Source organism: Oryzias latipes, chromosome 16, assembly GCF_002234675.1.
Source record: "Oryzias latipes chromosome 16, ASM223467v1".
NCBI lineage: Eukaryota > Metazoa > Chordata > Actinopteri > Beloniformes > Adrianichthyidae > Oryzias > Oryzias latipes.
In genome coordinates this window covers 31,738,009-31,754,082 of record NC_019874.2, presented here as the reverse complement: position 1 = coordinate 31,754,082, position 16,074 = coordinate 31,738,009, and the positions used below count along the sequence as shown (strand labels likewise).

At 47.3% G+C, this 16,074-nt stretch overlaps 2 protein-coding genes across 3 annotated transcripts; one reads left to right on the top strand and one right to left on the bottom strand.

The window, feature by feature from the left end:
- Position 1: 1 nt before the first annotated feature.
- LOC101171360 (perilipin-2-like) lies at positions 2-14,114 on the bottom strand. Of its 2 annotated transcripts, none has more exons than XM_011485858.3 (8): positions 13,541-14,114; positions 10,977-11,009; positions 8,807-9,005; positions 8,616-8,698; positions 8,146-8,383; positions 6,481-6,662; positions 2,213-2,398; positions 2-1,897 (listed from the first exon to the last, which is right to left on the bottom strand). In XM_011485858.3, the coding sequence occupies exons 2-8, from the start codon at positions 10,998-11,000 to the stop codon at positions 1,514-1,516; spliced, it is 1,296 nt and encodes a 431-aa protein (XP_011484160.1). In that variant the 5' UTR covers positions 11,001-11,009; positions 13,541-14,114; the 3' UTR covers positions 2-1,513. The 2 variants fall into 2 exon arrangements, with proteins under 2 accessions (XP_011484160.1, XP_011484159.1); XM_011485857.3 differs by having other exon boundaries at positions 2,213-2,479; positions 13,541-14,113.
- LOC111948984 (another transcription unit protein-like) lies at positions 13,931-15,564 on the top strand. The gene is made up of 3 exons (XM_023964582.1): positions 13,931-13,976; positions 14,038-15,320; positions 15,520-15,564. Exons 1-3 carry the CDS (start codon positions 13,931-13,933, stop codon positions 15,562-15,564), a joined length of 1,374 nt encoding a protein of 457 aa, XP_023820350.1.
- The last annotated feature ends 510 nt before the right edge of the window (positions 15,565-16,074 follow it).

Here is a 16,074-nt window from a genome sequence, read left to right as displayed (position 1 = left end):
GCAAGCTTTAACAAAGTTTTATTTCATTTTCAATGATAAAATATTTTTTGTCTCAAGAAGTAAAGTCTATTGACCCAAATATTTATCAAAGTTGATAAAATAACTTTCACATAATCACTTCCTCTTGACTTTCACATTGAAGTTCCTCATCCAAACATCTTCAAACAAAAAGCTTCCACATCTAGTAAGATTGATCGCGTCACGCTGAGAGAACATGCGTTTGACTTTGGTGTCTTAAATTACTGCTGAAAAAAAAACGTGTTAACTGCCAGTTTAGAACTAAAGGGGAAACTGGGTGGATTTTCTATTTATTATTAATGTCTAACAGTCTATCATTTCTGTTTTACGCTATCTGGAATACTCCTACTTAAGAAAAATCGGAGCTGTTACAAAAACAATCCACGGAGATCAAGTTCTGACAAAGGATCTTTATTTCACTGTCCGTAAGTCCCCTCGATGCTGCAGTATGCAGACGATTCTTGATTCCATCTCATCAAGCCCAACCCTTTCACTCTGAATGTTCACTGAACATCTACCTATAATACTCACCACTAGGAACTACTACTTAGCCTGAACTGTTGAGTTTTGGGGACCAAAGATTAACTTTGAATCATCAGAGTGAGAATTCTAATTTTTAGAATGTATTAATGGCTCTGCATCAAATCAGCCTTAAAACCTCCATATTGAGACATCTCTGGAGAACGGTATCTATCCAATAGCTCAACAAAAAATATGTCAACTGCTCCAACAAAGTTCTGCTTCCTGAGGTGATGTCAATGATGCTCTTGGCATGTTGTTACTTTAACTCCAACCACAATGATGTTCTGATACAGGAGTCTTGGAATGAAGCCCGATATCAAACCTTCATGTTTAGAACAACCAACGTTTGTCATTGTAACCATGCATTCCATTGGTGAGTCTTATTAATGACCCCTCAAAATTTAGAACAAAAATATGAAAAGGAACTTTTGGGTTCCTGTGACACATTTTCAGCTCCTTTATTCTGGTGGAGAAGGCCTGACCTTACACTACTAAGTACAAAGGTACAGCCGCTGTTTGTATTCTTGACTTGGATGGATCAACCATGCTGAGGTCTGAGAGGTAAAATATATTTTTGTTTTAAATTGAATGCTAACTGCCAATTTTAGTAATTGATTAAACTCTACTTTCAGAAACATTTCAGATAAACAAATATTCATCAGAGGACATATTTTGTTAAAAGAAAATGTCTGGTTTTATATTTTACAATTGCGTAAACAGAACAAAAAAGGATATTTGCCTCTGACCCACATTGATCAACAAAACAAGACAAAATGCCTCACTGCCATACTGCATTACCCATAATTCTTCTTCCCCTTGTTACAGCAGACCTCCAGCCCAGATGACTGAGTTGAAATTTGAAAAATGTGTTCAATTTTAACATGAAGAAACAAACCAGCAGCAGCTCAGGCAGAAAAACCCAATATCAGAGGCGGAGACTGGAGGTGGGCGGGGTCACAGACCAAATCAGAGTTTAAGAGTCGACCTCTTCAGCTGAGGCAGTGGTGTTGTCCATGGAGTTGGGGCTCAGGTATTCGAAAGCTTTCTGGCTCTGGGAGACGAACTGTTTGAGGGGCGCGAGCAGCAGGTCGGTGGCGGACGGTCGTCGGAGGGCGTTTCCCTCAGATGGTGGGGGGACATCTAAGCTGGAGCCATCCTTCAGACTGGAGCGACGACCGTTGGGGGACTCTCCAGGACTCTGGTTGATGCGGGAGTAGAGACTACGGCGACGACGAGGACGGCCGTCCATCGCCTTCAGGAAGAGACTATTAGCTGAACTGCGGCGAGATGAGCTGTCCAACGCTACGTCCTCCTGGTTCAGAAAGTCCTGCACCTCCTGATGGGACGGCTGATCCAGCTGACAAACACATAAAATGAACATCTCATCTAATTAGAAAATCTAAACTAAGTCGTGATGGTTCATCGGCCATAGACCAACTAAACTCATTGGACAGAATTAACAAACTGCAATTCTTGACACTGGAGAGCCAGTGACCTAATCAGTGAAGAACTACAAATGCATTTTTGTTGTTTTGGATCTAGGAATTCTCAAATGTCAATTGATGCCAGATCAGTTTGGGCAATGTGTGACCTAGCCTTTCTGTTCTTCTTCTTGTGCAGATGATCAGTCCTGCTTCAGAGGGGCTTTGTCTGTACTCCTCTCCGGACTCACCAGCTTGTAGAGCGGGGTGGTGTTGATCACCAGTTGCAGGAGGATCTTGGAAAGCTCCTGCAGTTCTTTCAGAGCTTGCTGGATCTGGTCCGGCAGCTCCCGGATCTGTTGAAGCGGTCTCATCTCTGCCAGGGCAGTGGCCCGATCCTTGATTCTCCTCGTTGTGGTCTCTCTGAGACTCTCTGCCTGGTACAACAGCGCCACCAAGAGGTTCTGAATGTACTGCAGCATATCACCAGTCAGTTCCAAGACAACGGTCAGACCCACCTGTAGAAATGGACGATTGAAAAGTAGAATAATTGAGGAAAACAGAACCAGGGGCCAAAAGAACCCTCACCACCCGGGAGCAAAGGGACGCTGGACTGCAGACCTCAAAAGCCCCACTAAGGCGCAACCTGCATGTATGAGGCCCATTCATTAACCCCCAGATCCTAAAGCCCCACCAGCCCTAGCTCGGCCTTACTCGCAAAAGCCCTTAGTTGATTTGCGCTGTCTAAGGGCGAAACTTGAATGGGGCACACAGGTTGTTGACTATCCGGGCATCACATAAGTGTGTGTAACTTCCTATCAGCTTTACAAATACTTCACAACTGCTTCACCTATTGACGTGAGCCGGACCAATCAGGAAGAGGAGAGATGGTCAGTGGAATGACATAGCACAGAGCTGATGCTAGAAAAAAGAAGGCCTGGAGGTGCTGGGGTTGGGAAACATTCAGAATTTTGGCTTCACCTGAAGATTTCCCCCACAGGGGTTGAAAACCACTGAATCAGAAGCCTGCAGGCCACTTTTACCCCCCCCCCCCCTCCTTGTGCAGTGTCAGCCATGTAAAGATGGAGGCACTAGGGCAACCCAGCTGGGCTATTGAAACATAAGCATCTGGAAGTAACCCCCTACCTCCACCCCCCTCAGCCTTAGCTGCCAAAACCCTTCAGAAGCTGAACACTTTGTGATGCTCAAATAAATCTGACCAATTGGAGCAGAGAGTTGGTTGTGGCCCCCATCTCCAATATTTTAAAGGTCAGCATGATGAGATTTTCTACAGGGGTCATTTTATGTGCACGTGACTCCATTAATGGGCCTCCGTACTGGCACTCCGTTTGGGCCTTCAGCTTCTTCTTCCTCATCTCCTCATAAAAATGTGTTTTTATTTTTACGATCCTGTTTTCTGAAGATGGTTACTCTGATTCTGCAGTTTCGCCCTTCCTGGTCTTTCCAGAGCAGCTGTAACTGAGGAGCGCTGAACCCAGATCAGAACTTCTTCTGTTGTTCTGGTGATCTGAACCGAGTATGAGTCCATCTGGCAGATGCTGAGGTTTCCCAGGAGAGGATCTGGACCTGGACCAAGGCCAAGCTGGCAGCAGAGAGCAGCACGTGAGGACACCGCAGAGCAGAAGATCATGGGGGGAGGGGGTCTGGAATGGGGTCAGGTCCAGTTTGGGACAAACCCCAGAGGAGGAGACCGGTCCTGACTGACAGGAAGGCAGAATCGAGTAAACAATCAGAAATAAACCGAAACATTTGGTCGGCTCTTACTTTTGGATCTTCAGAAGTTCCTACGATTCTTCTCCTGGTTCCAAATGTGTTTTTAATTTTGATTGATGGACTCAGTCGACCAATCAGAGAAGAACTAACCGATTGCTTTAATGGCCTGGTGGGAGTTTCCTGCAGAAACAGAGTCCTCTGAAACTCATGGATTGATTTGGGTCAAAAAGAGACCCCTGAAAGTCTGCTACGGCGCCAGTGTTACACGTGCGCACACACGTGCACACACGGAGGAACAAGCTGCTGATAGTCCTCATTAGTGTGAAGAAGAACAACAAGTGAGAAGCAAACAGGAGTTTGTTGTTTTCACACAGAAACCTGCAAACAGATTTCTGTTGATCTGGACAAACAACAACAACAACAAGTCTGTTTTCAGGCTGTGCATGCTGGGGGATGGGATGGGGGGGCAGGCCATCATTGCACCCCCAACACTGACCTCTTAGACGTCTTTGATGGGAGTAAAGACTCCTGTTATCTCACCTACTTCACCCGTACGTATTGTGTTAGTGTTCACTACGACCTGCCGCCCGCAGCATGAACGTAAAAAAATATGTGCATGAACGTTTTGCCTCCTGGGTTCACTGAGCCGTCTATCACCTTCCTGCTTTGTCCGGGTCGGTTGCTACTACATGTAAAGGTAGAGACAACAATCGAGACAACAGCTGAAGCACTGCCAATAACACGTGACCAAAAGATTTGTGAAGCTCTCACATCTACAGGCCAATGGACTTAAGCACGACGAGTGTGAGACCAGAGTCTGTTCCTTCAGGCGAGAATCAGGGAAAAGTCCAAAACCTGAACAAAGGGCCAACAAGACAGAGACAAAGGCTGAAGACTGACGGTGTGTTTGTGTTCAGGTTATCTGGAGGGTTCATGGATGCTAAACAGCCACCAGCAGATGACACATCAGTGGGTAAGTTACTAAAAAGCATCACAGTCTGCTGACAGCAGGTTTTTAACCCCGCCCCTCCGTCATTTCTGTCAGCAGCTGTAAGCTCAGGCGGCGCTGAGGGGAACGTGACGACGTGCAGAACGCACGCCGCCTGGCTCTTATCGCAGCATCAGAAGGATGCTGCAGGCGGCACGTAGTCCAGCTCGGCTTTAGCAGCGAGGCCTGCAGAGAGGAAGCAGGCCTCGCTGCTAAAGCCCTGCTAAAGATGACACTTTCAGCCCTGAGACACTTTCAACCCTCATTTTGAAGATCCAGCTGTATTTTCCTGAAGCTTTTCTTTTGTTTGTTTGTCGTCAGTTTGGATTTAAAGTATGGGACGGATTCAAATGTCCTCAAATAGTTTAAACTCGTTAATTTTATTCCTTTAAACCGTCTCAGTGGTGTTGATAGACTCCTTCTTTTTTGTTGGTTGCCTGGTTTTGTGTTAGACCTCAGCAGAGAAGGTCTGTTCCTGCAGACTGACTCAGACTCCCATGAGGCCTGGGGGCGCCTGAAGCAGCAGCTGCATCACGTCTGCACGGGCGTTTCCGGATAATCACATCAGATCTCTATCAGCGACACGCTCGGCCCTTTCAGGGCGCAACCTCCGTCCCTCAACACGACCATCATCACAGTCTGTGTGGAACCTGAAGATCTCTAAATCTCCTCAAATTAGGACTCTGCAGCCTAAAAATAAAAACATTTAAAGGAGGAACGTGCACCTCTGATGTTCCACGTCTGACACCAGAACTGCAGCCTGAACCAAACTGGAGATCGTCTGGTTTAGTGTCTGCTGTTTCACTGAACATCTCCAAAGACAATTTGTCAGATGTTTGGGGAATTAACATTTTTTAAACGTTCATCTGCTTTCAACCTCGTGGTTCTGGTTCAGGTGTTTTTCCAGGTGTGGACCTGAACATTCTCTACAGGACAAATCTCCAGCTTCACCAAAGCTGAGTTTCGGGATTTTGCCTAAAACGTCTGACCCTAGAAATAGTTTTCTTTTAAGGATTTGCTTCATCGTTTTCTCTCTTAAACTTAGTTTTCAAAGCTGCGCCGGTTTGTCTCCATTTGAGCTTCACTGTCAGCTGAAGAAAGTCGGACTCCTCCAGCCTTTGAGGAACCTTCTGCTCTGAACTTCCAGGAAACGCCGCCTCCGTCTGAAGATGACGGCAGCAGCGCCGCTGCCATCTGGAGGACAGAACGTGTAAAGACGCCACAGATGGACGCGCGAGGAAGAGAGAGAACAGAAGGGCAGTGGAGGTCAGAATGAAGGATGAAGAGATCCTCCTCTTCCTCAGGTCCTTTCATGCTAATTTACAAAAGGAAGATTCAGCTGCTGTTTCTGCTATCGAGTAATCTGCTGCAGATGAAGGTCTCCAGGAGGGCCGGTGAAAGAGATCACAGAGGTCAGAGGTCAGAGGAACAGAAAAATTCTGGACCAGAAGAAACTGAAGCTGAGAAACATTAGGGAAAACTAACAGAAAGTTGAAGCTCAGAGGAACCAACAAGAGAAAATGGAAGTTAAAGTTTTCTAAGAATGAAGCTGGTTTCTTTGGTAGAACAGTTTAAATACATTACACTTAAATATTGATGTGTTTTTACTGGTATTTCAAATAAGAAGAGGAGGCGGAGCTTTGAGGAACATCACCTTTGTTAAACATTCACTTCAAAGATGGCAGACCAGTGCAATGAGAATCCTGGAGGTTCTGGTTCCACCGGTCCAAGTCTCCGTGCCTGCTGTCACTGAGCTCCTCGTGACTGACATGACAGGAGACCTGAATCGGTTCTCACCTTGTTGGCAGCGCCCTCCAGGGTCCGGACGGCCCTCTGCAGCTGCTCCCTGACTTTGCTGAGTCGGTGGTAAAGCTGGAGGCTCAGCGTCAGCAGGAGGCTGCGCACACGCGTCCACAGGCCCGGCTCCTCATCCTCATCTTCATCCTCGTACTCCTGGACCCTCATTTCCCACTCCCGCCCTAAAGGACACGCCAACACATCCCACCGTTAAACCCGAAGAACCCAGGAGGTCCGGGGGCCTCAGGGGCTGAAGGGCGGGGCGGCTGGAAAAGGGGCAGGTGTGGACTCACTGTCATCACACCTGAACTGTGCTGCGTTCAGGGACCAGTGAAGATCACGGCTGCTTTTCAGAACCTTTTCTTGTTTTTATACCGTGAAAAAGTCAGTGCAGGCTTCGCTAAAAATAATTCCGATTCTGACTGAACTCTGAAGATCCGACAGCAAAACAAAAACAAAGTTATTTTTGAACTTTTTACAGCCACTAATAAATGAACAGAAATGAAATAGTTTCAAAAGATTAAAGAATCAAAACAGAACAAATTGGCAGATTTAGAGATCCTGGTTTACTTCATTTAAATGTTTGACATGAGCTTTTGTTCATTTGTTAGGAATATTTTTCTGCAATTGTCGCTCTTCCTCTGAAGTTTGAAAAGGAAAAACTGGATTATTTTGCTTTCAGCCAAAACGCATCTTCATGCGAGGACCTTTCTTAATTGGTGTTCAGATCTCCTGCATGAATCAGGAGAAACCCTGAGGAGACAGAGGAGACCCGAACGTTCTCCTCTGTCTCCTCAGCTGCTCTCCATGAAGCTGCTTTCTGCAGCCTTCGCAGGCCTCCTGCTCCTCTTCCTCACTGCGATCATTTCACCTTCTGTGTGACTGACGTCATGGTGTGGGACGTTCAGCAACAACAGAAGAAGCTGGTCGTGACCTTAATGAGACTCAACAGTTTCATTTTCACCAAACAAATCAATTTGATCCGGAATGTTTTTTAATGTCAGATTTCTCTTAATGTGAGTTAAAGTTTGGTATTTAGATTTTTTAACAAATGTGTTATTTATTGTGAAATTTAACCTGTCAAGTCTGAGTGTCTCATCAGTTTCTTTTAGGAAATTGAGATAACTTTGGTGAGATTTATCGCTTTTGAAATGTGAGACTGAAGCTTTTTCTCAAATGAGGCCAAAGTTTGGAAGCAGAAGTTTTAATTCTTCAAAACACATCAGCCTAAATCAAAATGTTTGATTGAGTAATTATTTTTTCATACATTATCAAATCCGTTTTTCTAAAACAGTCTGACTCCGCCCACTGTCTGGGACGGTCATGAGGATCCATGAGATCACGAGAAGCCGCCGTTTGGTTTTCAGGACAGATGCAGATCCTCCATTTGATGGCGTCTCAGCGCTAAGCATTGTGGGAATCCACAGCGAGAAAGTTGATCAAAACAAACGTTTAACTATTTAACATTTTAAGCATCTTTTGTGTTGAAAAAGATTGATCTACTTCAAAACGATTTAATCTGTTTCTTTGTAGCATCATTCAGCCTTAAACCCGTTTGTCTCAACAAGTTTGTGTATTTTTGTAAATTTCAGTAAAGTCCCAAGAACAGAAGCATCTAGAAACCTGCGTTTTTTCTGTTTGTTCCTTCAGGGCTTCTGTACTCACGCATGGTGGGTGGGAGGGGCAGGTAGTAGGCGGTGGCGTCTTCCATGCGGCTCAGGATGTTGTCCAGTCCCAGGGCTGCCGCCTGTCCCACCGGAGTCTCCTGCAGCTGCCGACCCGTCTGCCGGACCCCCTCCGCCAAACGCTCCACCTGATTCAGAGCTCCGTCCAGCCCGTCCACCACCCACATCTGCAGGTCGTCCAGTGTCAGGAAGAAGGCGTCCTTCAGGTGCTTCAGCATCTGAGAAGCAGCAGAGTTAGGAGGTCGGATGACATCCAAGTAACCGCCGACCAGCTGGTCCAGTGAGTTCTTCAGGGGTTCCTGATGTTTTCCTGGACCTCAGTTTTGGTTCTGCTGGACCTGATCAGGTTCTTATTTCTCCTTTTCTCTTCACTTTCAGATTGGAGAAGCTCCATTTGTGAACGGATGAGATCTAGAGTGTTGCTGTGACCGGGTGGAGAGCAGAACCCACCTCCTCTGGCGACTGGTTCAGGAAGGGGAAGTTTTTTTCCAGATTGTCGAGTCCGACGAGGGCAAAACTATTTGCAGCTTCAACTGTGGAGAAGAAGTTTGAGCAGGTGAGTCTCTGAGGAAAAAGACGATTGGCCTAAAATGTGACCAACAGCGGGGTGGGGGGTGTCAGCAGGGGGGGTGAGCACGCACTCTGGGGCTCCAGACTCTCCAGCAGGGGCGTGGCTCGTCTCATGGCCTCTTCAGAAATGTTCCGAACACCAACCTCCGCCACTCCGCCCATCAGGCCCAGCAGGGGGTATCGATCTTTGGCGCCCGAGTACGCTGACGTGACGGACTGTACCATCGAGCGCACCAGAGGCAGGTGAGACACTCTGAGCAAGGCACTGGTCTGAAACACAGGTGAGACGGGTCACTGAAGGTCCACCAACCACCAGGTGAGCAGTTTAACCCAACAGCTGAGCCATCCGTAACCCCCCCCCAACCACAGACAACCAACAAAACACACAACTAGACAAATTACCCACAAGTCCCACCAATCGATCATCAACCGAGGATGGATCCTTTGCTTCAAACCAAACAAAAACAAACAGGTCTGAACATTTAGCCACTAAACCAGCAACGAAACAGCCATCTAACCAGAACTCACCCTGTCAACTATTTATTCAACAGCGTCAGACTGATACCGACCGGCCCACCAGATCTAACATCAAACAGGTTTGTTTTCAAAGTAGTAAATCTGAAAACTAAGCAGAACTAAAAACTACCAATTTGTTTCACCAAACTACAATTTTAATGATCCAATAATGAAAAGACAACAACTAAACCAAATAAGCAAGACAACCTGTAAAAACACCAATCAATCAATTTACTCAGTGAATTCTACCAACAAACGGTTCTACTTTTGCTAATCAGTAAAACAAACCAAACAAAAATCCAGCAGTTAAATAGTCCAGCTCCAACAATTAATCCATTTGGAGAAACGTATCTAGCCTGTAAAACTAACCAACTAACCAACCATTCCACTAACCATCTTCCAAGACACCTCCTAGCTTTTTTCCTGGCTGCTAGCATTTAAAAAGTAAACCCAGATAATCAACAAACTGAAGAGGTTCAAACCAACTAACCAGTTCTAGCAAAACCGCTCCTCAGGTAAAAAAAAAGACAACTTTTTAATTCATAAAAACCTGAAGATCTCCACACGGATCAGAAGCTTCTGTTCCTGACTTCAACCCCATTTTCTAAGCAGAAAGGGACCTTTTATGGATCGATTAAACTGTTTTTGTTCGATTGAACAGTTTTCCAGAACATAAATGTCAGTGGCTCCTGTTTGAACGACTCAACTCATCATCACCTCTCTGCTTAGAATCCAAGATTTAGCATTTGTTATCAGGCGGCTGTCACATTTTTGCACGGCATCCGCAGAGGTTTTAGGAAAAAGTCCAAATTTTATGGTCAGTGGACGATTTCTTGACATTGGTCAGTGGCCGTCGGGCAGGTTTTTGGAAATCGCGCGGTGGCAGGCGGGTGGCAGAAAGGCAACAGCGCGATAATTAACTGATAGGAGCGTCTCCATAGTCATCTGATGATCGGCCAATTTTAGACTGCCACCCTCCAGCCACACCCCTGCCTCCGTATCACAATCGTACGGTAGCACGAGCACTGGAGTAGGGGTGTTGACAAGGGCCTGGGAATCCCGGCCACCGTGGGTCCACATGGGGAGACGGCACTGATGCTGCACAAAAGTCATCATGGCGTGGATGGTACCACAATGACTCCCAGACCAGCGTCTTGGCGATTTGCACCTGATGCTGAGAAGAACATGAAGAACACAGAATGTTGTGCTTTCTGCAATAGTGACAGAAGAAGAGCAACATGGACACAGAGGGCGACACTGGGTGACGTTGTGGTTTCAGTGCAGTGTTGCTCAGACAGTATGTAGAGAGCTTACATACCCCTGGGCTGCCGGGTGGCTGGCGGCCGGTGGCACATGATACGGATGACCAACATCCGGTGACATTTACACATCGTCCAATCAGAGCTGCTGCTGGTCTGAAATCCGGTTGTGGCTGCCTGATTTCGTCCTCCTCGACTGACTGCCGCCGTCTATATTCATGACTACGCCGACATTTTTCAAAACAGCGGGCAAGAGCAACTAATCTGGGTAATTCTGCTTATGCCTCCCCATCGCGCGTTGACAGTTGTAAATGTGACCATACCGCCAGCTTCGTTGAAGATCGTCCAGATCTCAAAGAGCTGTCAGCAACTTTTTCAGTTCATCCAGCTTCTACTCTTCAAACTTTGTTTTTCCCCCCAACTGTTTGGACGAATGGGTGTGGGGTTCATTCCAGGATTTTCTCACCTCATGATCTTCTCGAGCTGCCATCGTCCCGATCTGCAGGGAAACACAGAAAAACAGAGACGAGGTTCGTCATCGTGACTCCAGACTTCAGCCTTTGGTTCAGCATGAGGCAGTCAGCTGCTGCTGCCCACAAAGCCGGTCGCTGTTCAGCTGCAGCCAGCATGAAATTCAGCTTTTTCTGCATCGGACCACGAAGCCGCAGTGTCACCACTTCTCCCAAATGGGCCGTGAAGATCTCCTCAAACATGGAACTGCTTTTATAACTGCTAATCAGCTGAACCAGAGTTTGGGTGCCCCTCAGTAAACAGTGTTTGAAAATGTAACATCATTTTCAGGATTATTTGGTTCCATTTTAGAACAATCTAGATACCAGTGTGGAGGAATGTGGAGCGGCCGCCTTTGGTTCTTGAGAAACTCCTTGATGTTGATGTTTTTGCACCATTTGAAGTAGAATGGGAACAGATATGCTTACAACAGTAAAAAAGGTCATACAATTATCTAAATGAGGACAAAAAGCAGAGACCTGTTGCCAGGTGACACTGGTGCATTTGTTCTATAAAAAGAAAGACCAAACTACTGAGGCTAAACATGGTTGATGATTTGTCTGTGAAAGTTCTCATTTATCCAGGTGACACTGTCTTATAATTGATCCATGGCATGTGGACTTCAGAGAGGATCTGAAGTCCACATGCCATGGATCAACATCAAGACTTGGTAGATGATTGACTTTCCTTTCAAAAAGAGCAAAAAAGTTTTTAACAGGAATTAAATCTGTAGTTTTTCAGAACTTCAGGAAAAATCCCTTCAAAAAGAATATCGTCTGCAAAGAAATGCTATATAACTTATATATAAAATGGACTAAACAGTAAACCCTGATGAACCCCCATACAACAAAGGGGGTTCTAACATCAACATAGAATAACTGGAGGATCTATTTTCTTTATGATAGTTAAATGACTGAAGTTATGTCACAGGAAGACAAACCAGGTCCTTCGTTTGGTTCATGAATGAGCTGAAAGGCTTTCTAACATCAAAGGTTTGCTAGAGTGTGAGTCATCTTTCCAGAACCAGCAGTCTGACAGCAGATCCGGTCTGGACCTCAACCACAAATAATGGGTTCTCTGACAACATTTTTGCCTCTGAACAACGTAAAGGCAGCGACAAAAGAAAAGTGGTTCATCAGGTGATCTCTGTGATGAATCGAATGAAACTAAATTGGGCAAACATCTCCAACTGGGTTATCACTTTTGATGAAACGTATCATTTTATCCAGCATTGTGAAAATGACCTTTGAGGCAAAGCTGCATCTTTACTGAGTAAACGTATGCAAACTCGTCCTTTACTGAACCTCATCCTGAGACGAGGAGCTGCTTTAGTTGCAAACGTTGGCGGAAGAAGAACCAAGATTCACAAAACTGGAGAACCTTGAGGGGGTGAGACGGGTGAGTTCAAACCCTTCATGTTCGTCTTCTCTGATCAACAGAGACACAATGATATGTATTTTTGATGAGGGAGGGGCTCAGAGTGACTCAGTTAATCATGAAAACTAGTTGGTGTCAAAAGAACTGCTCGGTTCTCATGGATCTAATACCTGCAGAGGTGGTTCCTTTTCAGAACGATCAAACGTTTTTTTGCCCGTGGATTCCATCATTACTGCAAACGCCAGCAGGGAGGAAAATGACTGACAGCCAAACATCCATCCATCTGGATGCTGGAGCCTATCCTACCCACTGTCTGGTGAAGATGGAGTTCACCTGTCCCTCACAGGGCCACTCACCCACGTTCACACCTAAGAGACTATTTAGAATCACTGCTGAACCTCAGACAGTGTTTCTGGACTGGAGACCGGAGAAAACCCACCAGGCTCTTCTCGCTGCCGGGGGGGGTTCCAGTCACTACGCCACCGTGCAGCCCTCAACAGCCATCCCTCCATCCCGCCTTCCCGCCTTCCCTCCCTCCCTCCCTCCATTGAGAATGCACTGAATCCCTTTCGGGGTGATGGGGTTGCTGGAGCTTATCCCACTGTTCAGTTAGGGAATGAGTGGGCAATTCCAGGCCTCGTGGGCCGGTGTGTCTGCATGATCTCCAGATAGTCTTGCCCTCCTCATGGCTGATTACCTGGTTCAGGTGTGTCCAGCCAATCAGGACGACACGACGACTGTTTAGAATTATCAGTGACCCGACAATACATGTTTTGGGATTTTGGGAGGAACGTGGAGATCCAGGGAATCTCACACATGAACGAGGAGAACTTGCACACTCCACACAGAAAAAAACAGCCGGGATTTGAACCTTCTCCCTGGAACACCAGAGTGCTAACCACTGCACCACTGTGCAACCCACAACAAAGCATAACATAGTAGTTTCATCTGATGACCAGCCTTTATTTCATAAATCTATCATGTGTTCTTGATGGGTCACATTTAGAATTCTCATTAAATTCCAAAGGCTGAGAGTTCAACCCCCCCCCCCCCCCCCACTGAACATAAACACCAAACAACTTTAGTCAAAAATGTTTTAACATTAAATCAATAAAACCATTAAAGCGCCGAAACGTCTCTTACCTTCAGAGAAGCTCCACGGATGAGGAAGCAGTGATGAAGAAGAGCCAACAGCCGACTTTATAACCTGATCACAAAGAATGTGGCCGCGGTTGGAAGGAGGCTCCTGATTGGCCGAGGTGTTCGAGGATCGTAAAAACTGGGTTTGACTTTTTGGAGAGAAGCTGACGAACCGCCGTTTACTGCTGTGACCAATCAATGACGAGTAAATGAAAGACGACATTCAACAGGAGACTAGAGACACAAAGAAACACACACCCAAACACACACACACACAGAAACACACACACTGCACCCAATTGAGGTAAAGTTTTCTGACTTCTGATGGTCAGACCCGGTTTCTGCTGTTGGAGGAAACCATTGGACTGCTGATGTAACAGAGGGACGGTAAAGATGTTGAAGGTAATCAGTGGACAGCAGAAAGTCAGGACAGCAGACGGTCAGAACAGCAGACAGTCAGAACAGCAGACGGTCAGGACAATAGACGGTCCGGACAACAGACGGTCAGAACAGCGGGCGGTCAGGACAGCAGACAGTCAGAACAGCAGACGGTCAGAACAGCAGACAGTCAGAACAGCAGACGGTCCGGACAACAGACGGTCCGGACAACAGACGGTCAGGACAGCAGACAGTCAGAACAGCAGGCGGTCAGGACAGCAGACGGTCAGGACAGCAGACAGTCAGAACAGCAAACAGTCAGAACAGCAGGCGGTCAGGACAGGAGACGGTCAGGACAGCAGACAGTCAGAACAGCAAACAGTCAGAACAGCAGACGGTCCGGACAACAGACGGTCAGGACAACAGACGGTCAGAACAGCAGACGGTCCGGACAACAGACGGTCAGGACAACAGACGGTCAGAACAGCAGACGGTCCGGACAACAGACGGTCAGGACAACAGACGGTCAGGACAGCAGACGGTCCGGACAACAGACGGTCAGGACAGCAGACAGTCAGAACAGCAGGCGGTCAGGACAGCAGACGGTCAGGACAGCAGACAGTCAGAACAGCAGACAGTCAGAACAGCAGACGGTCCGGACAACAGACGGTCCGGACAGCAGACAGTCAGAACAGCAGACGGTCCGGACAACAGACGGTCCGGACAACAGACGGTCCGGACAGCAGACAGTCAGAACAGCAGGCGGTCAGGACAGCAGACGGTCAGGACAGCAGACAGTCAGAACAGCAAACAGTCAGAACAGCAGGCGGTCAGGACAGCAGACGGTCAGGACAGCAGACAGTCAGAACAGCAAACAGTCAGAACAGCAGACGGTCCGGACAACAGACGGTCAGGACAACAGACGGTCAGAACAGCAGACGGTCCGGACAACAGACGGTCAGGACAACAGACGGTCAGAACAGCAGACGGTCCGGACAACAGACGGTCAGGACAACAGACGGTCAGGACAGCAGACGGTCCGGACAACAGACGGTCAGGACAGCAGACAGTCAGAACAGCAGGCGGTCAGGACAGCAGACGGTCAGGACAGCAGACAGTCAGAACAGCAGACAGTCAGAACAGCAGACGGTCCGGACAACAGACGGTCCGGACAGCAGACAGTCAGAACAGCAGACGGTCAGGACAGCAGACGGTCAGGACAGCAGACAGTCAGAACAGCAGACAGTCAGAACAACAGACGGTCCGGACAACAGACGGTCAGGACAACAGACGGTCAGAACAGCAGGCGGTCAGGACAGCAGACGGTCAGGACAGCAGACGGTCAGGACAGCAGACGGTCAGGTCAGCAGACGGTCAGGACAGCAGACGGTCAGAACAGCAGACGGTCAGAACAGCAGACGGTCAGGACAGCAGACGGTCAGAACAGCAGACGGTCAGGACAGCAGACGGTCAGGACAGCAGACGGTCAGAACAGCAGCGTGTTTAGTGCTTGATGTCTAAAAAATGAGGAATTTGATGATGGTCTTTCTTTCCTCTTCATCCAGAAGTTTCCAGCTTTACTTCCTGTTCTTGTTGTCATGTAGCTCCTGATTTTTGCGCTGGTGTCCTCTGGCCTGATGGGAATCTGAATAATCGGTGAACGCTGCTCAAACTGATGAAAAGGCGGGAAATTCCAGGCCTGGGATAGGATGTCTGACAGTTTGTTTGGATGTTTCTCTCTATAAATGCCAAAAAGTCGTCTGACTGTAAATAAAATATCCTTTTTTATTCTTGTTAGTTTGAAAACTTGAAGGTTTTGTGGATCTCACATTAAATTTAAGAATAAAAAAAGCTAAAGTTTGGGATGTACCATTCCAGGAAAAGGTCAAGCCAAGCGCACAATGACATCATTTCCTGCGAGCTCGTCAGCACGCCGCTCTGCCTCCCAGAAGGCCGCAGGGCAGGCGGGGGGGGGGTCACTGAGTTGTTTTTGAAGGAGCCAGTGTTCTGGGAAACATTCTCATGACGGAGGAGATCACTGCCGCTCATTCAGGCGCCTCATCACGCCGGCTTTGGCGGTTTCAGACCCGATGGAGATCCGCCTCACGCATCTGCTGACACACAGCTGCAGAGGAACCAAGCATGACGGCGGGCGTTCC

Excerpts from the sequence above, each read along its gene's own strand:
- LOC101171360 (XM_011485857.3), bottom strand. The coding sequence starts at position 11,000 with ATGGCAGCTCGAGAAGATCATGAG. Across the intron at positions 9,006-10,976 it reads CAGCTCGAGAAGATCATGAG|ACCAGTGCCTTGCTCAGAGT; the intron begins GTGAGAAAATCC and ends CCTGTGTTTCAG. Across the intron at positions 6,663-8,145 it reads GCCCCTCCCACCCACCATGC|GGCGGGAGTGGGAAATGAGG; the intron begins GTGAGTACAGAA and ends CGTGTCCTTTAG.
- LOC111948984 (XM_023964582.1), top strand. The coding sequence starts at position 13,931 with ATGTTGAAGGTAATCAGTGGACAGCAGAAAGTCAGGACAGCAGACG. Across the intron at positions 13,977-14,037 it reads GAAAGTCAGGACAGCAGACG|ACGGTCAGAACAGCGGGCGG; the intron begins GTCAGAACAGCA and ends TCCGGACAACAG. Across the intron at positions 15,321-15,519 it reads GACGGTCAGAACAGCAGACG|CTCCTGATTTTTGCGCTGGT; the intron begins GTCAGAACAGCA and ends GTTGTCATGTAG.